At 33.1% G+C, this 13,120-nt stretch overlaps 1 protein-coding gene across 3 annotated transcripts in view; it reads right to left on the bottom strand.

The window, feature by feature from the left end:
• The window catches only part of LOC142631655 (uncharacterized), a 60,160-nt gene extending 49,110 nt beyond the window's left edge, over positions 1-11,050 (bottom strand). For 2 of the 3 annotated variants that reach the window (XM_075805879.1, XM_075805880.1), the window contains exons 1-9: positions 10,740-11,050; positions 7,552-7,627; positions 5,579-5,659; positions 5,410-5,490; positions 4,618-4,694; positions 4,427-4,481; positions 4,262-4,310; positions 3,844-3,981; positions 776-854 (exon numbers count right to left, since the gene is read on the bottom strand). In XM_075805879.1, the coding sequence (XP_075661994.1) occupies positions 776-854; positions 3,844-3,981; positions 4,262-4,310; positions 4,427-4,481; positions 4,618-4,694; positions 5,410-5,490; positions 5,579-5,659; positions 7,552-7,627; positions 10,740-10,847 (744 nt within the window). In that variant the 5' untranslated portion in view covers positions 10,848-11,050. Of the gene's footprint in view, positions 1-775; positions 855-3,843; positions 3,982-4,261; positions 4,311-4,426; positions 4,482-4,617; positions 4,695-5,409; positions 5,491-5,578; positions 5,660-7,551; positions 7,628-10,739 lie in introns of those variants that run through there. The other variant, XM_075805881.1, reaches the window with a different exon arrangement.
• Between the last annotated feature and the right edge of the window lie 2,070 nt (positions 11,051-13,120).

Raw genomic sequence — 13,120 nt, 5'->3', positions numbered from 1 at the left:
TATATATATATATATATTCTAGATTACTTTATAACCATTTTACTTCAGTTTGTATGTAAATATAAAAGATAAAAATCCTACGTGTCAGTTTGGCTCCATTCTATGGTGCACCGTGTATTTGTTGCATATTAAGTTGTCAAACTCATGCCTTCCAATTACATACTTTTCAAATTGAGGTTTAGAGCTCAAAGGATTGGGGTGGACTGGATCTTAGTGAAATTTCAGAGATTTATCTATGTGTTGTTTACAAGTTGGAATTTCTTAGAGAAATTTGTTTTTTCGAGATTTTAATAGTAAGCTGTATTTGATGTTCAAATGTATTAAGGTCCTGTACATACTTGCATGGTTTAATGGAATTCTACGGTTTATTATAGTTCCCAATGGCACTTTATTTAAGTCTAAAGAGTATGGATTTTAGGTTGTAATAGAAACCAAACCAGTCAGACCAAATTGTAAAGTTGGTTCGGCTAAGTTCTTCTTGTCTCTTTCCATTTTTCTTTCAAATAAGTAGTGCATTTGAAGTTAACTAATGGTCTAAAAATTAATTCTTCCATAAGCTTGATGAAGAAATGGACATATTAATCAACTTCGAACTTGTAAAGAGCAAAAAAATTTGAGAATATAAAATTGGCTTAATATATAAAATGATATAGTTCTACAGGATAAATATGACAAAGCATTAAAAACAACATCACCACATACCTTTAATTGAACCCGAAGCCACATACAACCAGAAAATAGGATCAGAAAAACTATTTATCACGATATATCTTACCAATTTTTGAACAAAAGTGCTCAGAAAATGATGTTTGGTATTGCCCTGTAACAAATTGGGAACATGATTCTTGAAAACCCTGAAAAAAAAAAAAAAACCAGCATCCCACAGCCCACCCCCAGAATAAAAAGGAATAAAAAACTGCATGAATGGAGATTTTATTCTAATTGTTTCATAGGACATGACAATAAATGCATTCATTCAAATTACCAAAGGATCAATATAAGAAACCCTCATGAACCACCTCAAAGTAAAGGAAAAGCTAAAAGTGTCAATGAAATTCTTTAAATCATCAAAATAATCACAATAATTAATTGGTATAAAAATGTAGCATTAATGAAGAATGCTTTAGCACCTTGATGTATCAACGGTTTCTAGTAAACTCACTAGCATTCTGATGTATCAAAGGATTTTTGTTAAACTTATTAGCACTCTGACATATCAAAGGGTATGGCAAGCTTATCTATCTATATAATATATGAGGCCAGATCTACTGTAAAGTAACACAAATTTAAGAGCCATTTTATGAATAAGCTATGCATCCTACACCCCAAAGCTGTGAAAAGTTAGGATACTTTAGCTAAAGTAAGGAGATGACAGCACAAAGTTCTTCCACAGGTTGGCTAACTCCCATAGATAGTCCATCAAGCTTCTTTGCTCTATGGGTTTGAGGCAAGGCAATCCATTATTGCCACTCTTGATTGTCTTGATTATGGAAGTTCCTAGCAAAATGATTGGAAAGGAAATCTTAGGAGGAAGGATGCCCTGGTTTGAGAGGGAGGGGAGGAATAGAACAACTTTGACTAGGTCACACTTTTTGCATTTGATATTATCATTTTCTGTGGAGCTGAGGTAAGGCACATGTGCAAAAGAAGAACCTTAGAAGTACACAGGTTGTATACCCTAAGATTCTTTATATTGTCACAAAGCTAACGCTTTAAAAAATCATAGTGTAGAAGATGTACTCAAGCCCAAAGGCATCCAACAAAATAATGAACCCACAAACTATGATTCAATTTCTAAAGTAGAGACTACTACTTGGTGTTCAAATGTCCTTCTATTCCACTCCCCCCAAGTAACCCACATAAAACTCCCAGGTACTGCATTCCATGCTCTATTTCTTCATTTCCACCCTTGTAACACACCCTTCACTATCTTAGGCATCACCCATCGTAAGCTAACACTAATAATATGAAGTTCGATAATTTCATTGCCACTGCATTGAGGCAATTAATGATAAATAATTTTCTAGTTTTTACACATAACACACCAATTTCACAGCACCATACCCCTTTTCACCAAGTTATCTATAGTAAGGATTTTCCCCCAGGTTCTAGACCATACCAAAAAAAAAAAAAATTCAAGTGGGGGTTTTTACCTGTCAAATAGCCTTCCAAGGAAAATCCAAGCAACTAACACCCAACTCCCAATCATGAGCAGCTCACATGAATATAGGATTCCAGTGGATTTCTCCATTTCTCAACTAAATGCAATATGATACCATAGCCTCTTTGTTTACAGCTAATTGAAACAATACAGGATATGACGATGTTTAAGTCCTGTCAAAGCTCCACATATCCTCCCCAAATCTAACCTTCTTCCATCACCTAGACCAGAGCCAACAAATCTATAGAAAGAATTTTAACCTGTTTTAATTCCTTCCAAAGACCAAAACCATAAGAATGTTGGAAAGATAGGATTCAAGATGAGAAAATTAGCTTAAAAATAAGGGTGACCCCTAATGATGAAAAGAAGAAGGAGAGTCGCCTGAGATGGTTTTGTCATGTACAAAGGAGAGCAACTAATGCATCAGTTAAAAAGAGTAAGATGATTCCAGTTGAAGAAATGATTAAGGGTAATGGAAGACCAAAAATAACATTAGTTGAAATAGTAAAAAAAAATTGACAAGTCAATTAAGCTATCAATTAAGGAAGACACAGAGGGTATGACTTCAAATATAGTAGAATGGAGAAAAGAATACATGTGGCCAATCCTTACTAATCTGTTGAGGATCCATAGATGGTTCGAAAAAATTTGGCATTAAGGCTTTGTTGTTCCCCCCCCCCCCCCCCACCAACTTCCTCTAAAGTAAATCACTCTTTTGGCTGAAATGCCAAAGCCATTTTCCCAATAATGCCTAATTAAATGTAGTCATCTTCTTAATCCACAACCCTCTTTATGTAAAGGCAAACTAGCAATGCCCCAATCTACAAGATGAATCTTATTCTCCTCCCCCAACCCTACCCAAAGAAAATCTATTAAAGCTTTCCAATCTTTTAGCTACATTATCTAGCATAGTGAATAGGGGCACAAAATATATAGGTAAGTTAGACAACATACCCTTAATGAGTGCGAGTAGACCACCTTTAAAAGATATAATCTTTACAACCTAACCAACCTTCTCTCCATTCCTTCAATGATAACATTTCATAGATACCACAACTTGAAGTGAGCCCCAAATGGAAGACCCAAGTCATAGGTAATGAACCAACATGACGTCATTGCCACTTCCTATATCATCCAACGAACCCACTAGAAAAATTTCTCTCTTACCCAAATTTATTTTCAAACCAGTCAAAAAAAAAAAAAAAAGCTCTCAACATTCTTATTTTCTCCATCTCTTCCCCACAAAGGATAATCATATCATTGAAAAAAGACACAAAAAATAAAGAAATAAATAAAATAAAAAACTAAATGGGATACAATCAGGATATCAGGATATCTCCATGACTCCCCTCGACTGTAAACCCCATCAGATGAACATCCTCTATTTCCCTATTGATCATCTTACTCAGCACCTCCATAACTAGAATGAAAATAAGAGGGGATCAGGGATCCCCATAACACAATGTTATATATTATCCTTAAAAAAATCTCAATCCCTAAAGACATGTTTCAAGTTCTTGCACATATAGCTTGAGACTCAAAAGCCCAATAAAAATTCATAAAAAGAACCAGCTACATGAATATACAGCATCTCATTCTTAAGCTTGCTTCTAATTTGGACTTCAGAACATGAATTTCAGTTATTAAAGAAAGAAATTAAATTAAAAATTAGAAGGACTCACCATGAATTTCCAGCAGCATTAGAAATGATGTTGTATATTATCCAGGGATGAATACCAACTTTGACACCAAGAGAAATGGCCTCCAATGAAGCAACAAGATGAATGCCCTCAAGCAGCTCATTAACCATTTTAATTTTACTGCAATAGAAAACGAAACCATGATTTAAAAAGACATTTTATACACCATCAGCTACCATAATAAAACCTCTAATATCAATTTAGGTCACTTCTCTAACAACTAAATTAAGGAAATTTCGTTCAGCAACTAACAAGCTTGTTAAGCATATTTTTAACTTTTTTACTATAAAATTTACATTGGCTATCCAAATTATTAGTAAAACCATTAGATTAAGCCAATACAATTTTACAGCAGTCTTGATTATGAAAAGAAGGTTTGCAAGCAAAGAAGAAAACACACCTTCCAGCACCAACTTTGCCCTCAAAAACGTAAAGCTTTTCACACATTGCTGCTCACAAAACACACTCACAGATGATATATTAACATTTATAATAAAAAGTAAATATATAAGGGTACACAAAACAATATTCTAATACAACCATATTAGACCAAGAATGGATCTACCAGAGAGAAAAGGCCGAGCCCTTGCAATGGCGTCTGACCTTCCTGATGAAATAATCTGAATAGTTCAAAAAACATTAGAACCCTTACTGTTATGGACTAGCTGCTAACAAGAACAAAAATTGATCTTTACATTTACAAATAATCAATATGGGAAAAAAGAAGATATAATGTTAAGACAGACATAACATTACCATGACTTTTCCACCTAACAGCTCAGACATTCCCCTAGAGACATGTGCATCTACAAGATAAGCTGTCTCACAATCATCTGCAAGATAAATATACAGGCAGATGCAAGCAAAAATTTCAATATCAGGGCTATGTCCCAGAAGGAAAGCAACCATAAAGATCATAAATAGAAGATTGGTACATAATAGAAACCTTCAGTTCCTGAGCTAACTTGGTTTCATGCTTGGGAATTAGGAGTGACCCCCTAATTTCTTACTAATTGAAGATAAAATTTTTAAACAGAAAGAAATTACATAGGTAAAGAATAGAAGTCTGACATCCAAATTTCATTTCCCAATTATGGAACATTCCTTTGACATATGAGCATGAATCACATGAAACATAAACCTAAAATCACATTGATTGCTGACAAAGGATAAATTATCTACTGTGTGTGTTTGAGAGAGACATAGAGGGTTCCTCACTTGCAAACCAAATAAAAAAAATGTACGATATGTCAAATATACAAAAACAACAAATGTTTACTTGTGTGTACATGCCATAAGGTTCACACATCTGGTGATTCTTTAATGGATTGCAGCCCCTTAAAAACAGTCTACTATATATCTTTCTTTTCTACTATAGCAGATAATGTGTTCTTTACATGAGCTTCAGTAACATTGACTTAAGAAACAAAAGTTCAGATTTTATAATGGTGTCTTCTCCGCAACCGAATTGAACATAAATTTTACTCATAAGAACGCATTTTTCAGAGAACCATAGTATAAAGGAAAAAATATCAAGGTGTAAATTGCCTGTGAGGCGCTTTTCCAGGTTCTGGACATAGGAAGGTAATATGGTTGAGTGGAGAATGATGATAGCATCCTTGGGCAACCCTGCATATCCATAAAGTTACATATTTCATATATCAACCAAGAGACTGGTGATTATATTACACATTATGTGGAGAAGCTTCCTAGAGACCTTTCAAAGCACCCTCGTTACCAAAAATTACATCATTTATTTGATCTGCATGAGATATTAACACAATCAAAGCTGCAACACCTGCAAGGAAATATTGAGCAGGAAAAGCATCAGGCAGACATTTCTAAGACACAAAACATACATTTTCATCATTTGCATATGTCAAGGATTCAAAACTCGTTAAACAAAGTATAATAATGATGGTGATGCTGAGATTGGGTTCATCTGAAAACTTAGAATTAATAGGAATATAGTCAAATTCATGAAACTTTTGGTGGTATAAAGATATTAAAAAAAAAAAAAAAACAATTGCAGATAATAGTAACACATGATATAAGCTTTTTGGTTCAATAGATGGCTTCTAACAGGAAGCCCTCGAGGTATAACCTGATAAACTAAATTGGAGCAAAAGGCACATGCCATCAAACTTAATCTAAAGTTCATAGAGTATCGGAGTTTGAAGAAGGGAGACAAGGAGTCCTCGACCCATAACAGATAGAGGATTTATTTCATCACATAGTTTGAGCTCCTAGAATATGACACCCTTGGGTTTTCTATTCGATTGTATCAAACAGCCCAATGAAATGGGATTTCCTGATTGAACTGCATCATTCTAGGGCAAGCAGATCATTTTCTGATGAAGAGGATGAGCTTCAAGAGAATAATTCCCAGTTCTAGCAGAGTGGTCAGTTCTTGCTGAGTAGAACCATGCAATACCAGACAAGAGATAAAGCTTCCATAGAAGACTTTTTTTCTGAAAAGCCAATTCATTTGGGATCAGGTAGACATTGTTTCCTATTAAATATCAGTCTTGTCTTTGTGCCTTCAGATCAAGAATTTTATGTGGTTTATTATTTGTTCTACACACTCTAAATTTAAATTCAATCATCACTTGGTAGCACTCATTTTTCGTTTCAGTATTCTTGATAAATTACCACTAGTCCCAAAAGTTTAAGCTGATAGGAAAAGGTGAAATTCAATCATTAACCAATATTCTAACTCTCCCCCCTCCCCCCTCCCCCCACATGTAGACTCTACCTTAATAAGTGTGACCCAACATGTAGGATTTTTTACAATAGTAGCTAGAGTGAAGACATGGTTCAATGTAAGACCACTTGTTTTGATACCATACCAAATTAACACTAGCACCAAAAGCTTAAGTTGTTTTGAATCTGTAAATTTAACTATTATTCAAACCATCCTTCTTTAATAATGCTGAAAGACGAGAATAAAATAAATTAGAGAAATGAAAGCAAGAAAGAGAAAGAACACAATGATTATGTGATTTAGCTTGACGGCTTACATCCACGAGATAAAAACCGTAGGGGCAACATCTATACTGCATTCTCAATTGTCATTTACAATGAACCTACAATATATTGGGTCTCTTGGGCCATTACATTAACATAAACCCAATATCTTTAACAACTAACACTTGTCTTCTCAAATTGGTCCTTTGAACTGTATCAAAAATTTTCCAATTGACCACTAAAGGTTTTGTAATTTTTTCCTATAACATACTTAAAATTACTTTTACCACTTCTTAGTAGGTGTCAATAGAATTTAAGATTTTCTTACCGAGAACATTATTTAATTGACTTCTGCAAAGGTTTGTGTGTGTGTGTGTGTTTCCTCAAAAAATGATAATAAATAAATAATAAAGAACTTTTGCTAATATTCATAATAAATGAACTTTGTCCCTCGTCAAATGTAGCATATCCCATTATTCAAGGTTGGAAATGAGAACATTTCACTATAAATATTGAAACTGACAAGTGGCAAGGTGGAACAAGACTTTCAAGCCATAGGTAGAATCAAGATGCCATCATCCTCTGTTCAGAAAACAGAAACAAATACAGAATATACCAACTGTGGATATTGTCAGTCATGTGCAGCTCAGTTGATTATAATTACCCAACAAAAAAAATAGGCATCTAGATCATCACAGACATGCATTAATATGATTGTTTTACCTCTCCCTGCCTCCATAGGACTAGCACATCTTATTCCCCCAAGTTTCAAAAACTCAGTTATCAAAGGATCATATATCTGCAAATGGAGAAATTGCAATGAAACATTAAATTAATTACCCCAACATAAAATTATCTTTTCACGGGATGACATATCAAACTGATTACCAAGTACATACATAGTGCATAATGAAAAAGAGACAAAAACTAGATAGCCTTTCTTTTAGCCTTAAGATTACTTTTTTAATAAATTTTGCCTTAAAAAAGTTAAAAATTAACTAACATACATGATTCAGAAATTTTGAGATTTATCTAAAAAGAAAAAAATGCACATTTATCAGTCCATTTGCCCATTTGTATTACTCATTATTAAAAGAACAGTACCCCATGTTGGCCCAGAGAAACCAAGGGCCTAGGGTGTGACATCTATTGCAGTCCCAACCATCAACAATTTTGCATGAAGTGGCAATTCTCAAGAATGTAACCCACACTCGTTTTATTTGATAACCAAGTCAAATTATTACTGTGAGTTAACCACTCATCACATTGTTCACTGCCTGAAAGGATCAAGAGCTCAATCGTTTGTTGCTAGAACACTAATTGAAATATAGACCTCCTTGTTCTTGCAATCTAATGTTTTCATTGTTTAAGATATTCAATTGGAGTTCTTGTTCATGATTCAAACATGCTAAACAGTTTGTTTTCTATTAGTAATAGAAATTCATTTAAAAGGAGCAAAATAAAGTGGTATCCTAGTACACAGGATGTATACAAAAGAATAGCAAAGACCAAAAAAAAAAAAAAAGAACAGAGATAGAAAACTTAGCGACTAAACTCCATGAAAGTAGCCATGGAGAAAATATAGGAATTGGAAGTCAACTCTTATAGCGTCTTTAGAAAGAGAACTTTAAGATAGCAAGGATAACTCCTTTCCCTTAAAAGCACAGTGATTCACCACATGAGGCATGAAGGTGCTAAATCCAAACTTCCCCACTCCTAAGATTGCTCAACTTCCCCTTCCAAGATTCCAATATAGCAACTACTGAATTGGGCACTACTCAAGTGTCACCAAACAAACAAAACAGTAGCAACTACCCAACATCAATTCACAGCTATAATTGCCCTGAATCTCTAATTACCCGTTGCCAATATTTTCCTTAGTGTTGTAGTCCATGTGAAAAGAGGCTTACTATATCAACTCGCAACTCTGGGTGGGGTTCTAACTCTCAAAGGCTTACTCTATCAACTACAACACGTAGTATATAAAAAGCAAGGCTTATTAAATCAATCACTTGAATGCATTATGATGTTTTACACAAGGATTTAATATTTTATTGATTAAAAAGTAACAAAAAATTTAAGTTTCCCACACCTAATCATTGAGATACAAAAAGTTAGTTTGATTGATTGATTATAATCCTGTTTAGAGGCCATTTACTTGTTAATTACATGGGAAATACCACATTCTAAGTTGTTCCTCACTTTATAGAAACTTGAAGCAACCCACACAAACAACCAACAAAGAAGAATTTTTTTTTTATTTTGTTTATCATTGTTATAGCAATTGATGGAACAAAGCAACTCTAGAAGTCTAAAATGCTAATTGCATCATAGAGGTGGGATAAGCAAAAATCTAGCAAGTACCCAAGAAGTCAGCACATTGTTAGATGCTTAACCTTGCCTCCAATCCAATTGGTTGAAACCCTCATCCTCCTTTAGGTTAGCTACAAAGGCCAGTTGGTAAGAGCAAATTACTAGTTCGATAACATATAAATTTACTTTCCTCCTTTTTTTTACAAAAGAGTTCATAACTAAATAACTAGACTAAGAATCTCAATTGAGTAATATCATAGATTTCGAGGATTAATTATTTCCATTTGGTTACAATTTTTTACATGGGATACACAACTACCAAAATCGATATTTTAGAAACAGACTAATTCATTCAGTTCAACACTAAACAAATGCCATTTTCAGTCCATTTGACCCTCTAAAGTTTCTTAGAATTGAAGAAAATTAAACCAGTCCATTCAACTTTTTAATTTACCAGAGAGAACCAATTCAAATATCATCATCATATTTGTTCATTTCAAATAATCAAACTTTATAATTTTTTTTTCCAAAACCATTAATCTTATATTTTCATACTGTAATTATAGATAAATTAATTTATTTTTTTTTTTTTTTTTGTTCAACAAACAAAAATACAAAAACCAATCCACAGCAAAAACCAGCTACTCATACAGCAAAGGGACCATACCATTCCTAAATACAGAGCATGCCCTGTTCTAATTCAAGTTGAATCAAAAATTAAAATTACTACACATATTTCTATTACAAAGAGAATTAGTAACCTCCTCACAAATAATTAGAGACTAATTACTTGTTCAATACACTTATAGTTTTAATTCATTCATTACGATATCATTGTTGAACTTGAATCAATTCCAGAAACCATGTTTCTGTATATGTATAAAAGGAAGTAGCACCCCAGTCTTTGGCCAGTTTATTAAACTCCTTGCCCATGCGACACCCTGGTCACCCTAGACTGATAGTGTGATGATGAAATTTGGAACCTTTAGATTTAGAGCACATCCTTCAAGTCCATTGAGCCGACCACATGGGCATAGGCCGTTTTAGTTGTACATAAATTGCCTAATCATCGTCATCATCATCATCATCGTGGTGTGTGCATATATACATATGGTTGACACTTCAAATACACGTAAGTGGGCTGGTTTTCTCCAACGGAATAAAATGACAGCTATTGATCACCCATGCATTATGCATATATCACGGACCATAGCGAATACAATAAATTAAAAAAAATCTACCTACACATAATTTTTCACAAGTCAAATGTAAAAATAAACAATAAAAATCATATTGCTCCAATCACGACTCACCACCCAAAAATAAAAAGTTATAAAAACAAAAAAGAAAATTCGAGCGCCTAATATTGCTCTAACAAACAACAGTATATTTTCTAAAAATTAAAAATAATAAATTAATAAACCAAAAAAAAAAGCAAATAACAATGTGGTCATTTTGGCCACTTAGGCACAGAAATGAAGAACAAGAAAGAGAATAAATTCAAGAAATTCAATTTTCGAATTCCATTTACTTCTCTAACAGTTTTTTCCAGACAACTAATTCATCGACCAAGAAAGAAAGAAAGAAAGAAAGACAACCTCGAATGCCTGGACAGCGTAGCCAGAGCGGAGAAGAGAAGCGGCCAAGTCGAGGCTGATGTCGTCCAAGTTCACGAAACCAACGACTCCTTGATGATCAGACGCCATTGTTGCAAATAGAGAGCTCTCTGTTTTTTTTTTTTTTTCAGTCTGTGATTTTACTTTCCTTTCTTTTCTTTACAAGAAATGGAAACTATTTCAACTCTCAACTTTCAAGTTTATATTATAGACTGAGTGAGAGAGATATATATATAAATCAAATGGAGACGTATAGCCAATAAAAACAAATGGAGACGTATAGCTTTCTCCACAAAAAAATAAATAAATAAATGGGGGACGTATATATATAACATAATATTCGCCTGTAGCCACGTTTTAAAATTGCGGACACTGTCCACTCTCGGGAGTGGAGACTGGAGACTATTTAAAAAGGAAAAAAAAAATGCAAAGGTAACAAACTTTTTTTACAAGCCGAGCAGTTATTGTAAGTAAAAAAAATTTGAGGCAAGTGATAATGGGTTTAGATAAAAATTAATAAAAATTTATTATATCAATAGTTTGTAAGATAGTTGTAATTGTAAGACTAAAATTCTAAACTCGCTTTTTTTTTTTATCAATAGTGAGGGCTTCAATTTTTCTACATTTTTTATCATGTTTTTTTATTATAAGCTTTTTACTTTTTCCGTATTAAGCTTTTTACTTTTTCTATCGACATTAATCATTACCAACTTCTAGTATATCACCTAAAATATGATATGAATATATATATATATATAATTTTATGTTAGAGAACAAAATATTTTTATCAATTGGGTTAACTGGAACTTATTATAATATGATATTAGAATTTCACAATATATTTTTTTTTTTTTTTTTTTGGAGAAACCACAATAGATTGTTTGATTCATCAAATTTTGTCAATATTATAATCTTACATCTTTTTTTATAAAAATATTACACTTATATTTAATTTGTTAAATACACAACAAGTTGCGGTATTAATTTCAACCCAAGAATCTTATATTTTAGTGTTATTGTGTCTTCTTTTCTTTTCTTTTTTGGCAAGAGAACCAAAAATTCAAATCACTTTTTCCTACTTATAACTCTCAAATTATCCTCAAAAGGAAAAGGAAAATATAATTTCAAGAATCCATTATTCAATAAATCCATCATTCCAATAGAGTTTTAAGACTCCATGAAACAAACACCAGTGAATGGTCAAAGATAGAGGAGAAGAAAATGAAGGGAATTAAAAATATGTTTTAACTTTTAAGAAATATTTTATTTATTCCAAGGATTTTGTGGGAGTGAAATACAGTTTTGCTCCACAGAAGTGAAAAAAAATCTATTCATTCAAAAAAATGGATATAAAATGTCAATGTTATCACATATTGAGAAATTGGATATTTCCTTTTGTTGTATTCATCCTTTTATAAATTCTCAAACACAATAATAAAGTGCTTTTTTCCATTTTATTACATTCTTTAATAATTTATATACCACATAAACCCTCACATAAATAATCCTAATCACAAAATTTACGTATAAGTGCTTAATTATTATAAGATTTTTCTAAAGAAACTTGAAATTGATGTACTCCCACACGTGTACAGCTGTGACACGCAGACTGCAGCCAGTGCTGAATCAGTGCGACTATCTACAATTATTATGTTAATCAGCGCATACGTGGTGCTGACGGTGAATAGCTACCCAAAACAAGTATCTTGTGTCTTGGATCACTGAATGTTTTCTTTCTTTTTTATTGTCCTTATCCTGACACATCAATAGTGAATGAAGAGTGGACAATGAAAAGGAAAACATGGCGAAACTTCCTTTTGTTGTTGTTTTATGAAAGGGTAATATTAGAAGATTAATGATAGGACCAGGGACACATAAATAAACATAACAGATATTTTGTGCAAATTATAATACAAAATTGAGTTAATTTTTTTTTTTTTTTTTTTTACGAACGAAAAGGGGGATAGGGGCGATTTTATGTGTCTTACTCTTTAAGGTGTAACCTAATAGAAGCACCTCTTTAGAGAATGTTAAATTAAGTCATAATTATTGTGACTGAAGAGCCACAGACCTTACCCTAACACCCTAAGAGAGCCTGCGGATGGGCACAATACAAAACTCACCCCCAAATAATATCCGTTACGACTCAAACGAGGGACTTTATGCATGTATGCGAGATCCCCCACCAACTAAGCCACCCTTCCTAAGGCCTGTGTTAATTTATATGATCCTAGTTTTACTCATCATACATTTTTAAACTCAAAATTTCGGGCCACCAAGTAGGCCCAGTCTCTTCTCAAAAAACAAAAGTAGGCCCCAAGTCTATTCTCAAAAAAAAAAAAAAAAACCATAAGTAGCCTAAG

Source organism: Castanea sativa, chromosome 4 (assembly GCF_040712315.1).
Source record: "Castanea sativa cultivar Marrone di Chiusa Pesio chromosome 4, ASM4071231v1".
NCBI classification, from domain to species: domain Eukaryota; kingdom Viridiplantae; phylum Streptophyta; class Magnoliopsida; order Fagales; family Fagaceae; genus Castanea; species Castanea sativa.
Note: the sequence above shows the minus strand (reverse complement) of the source record. Positions and strands in the feature narration are given on the sequence as shown.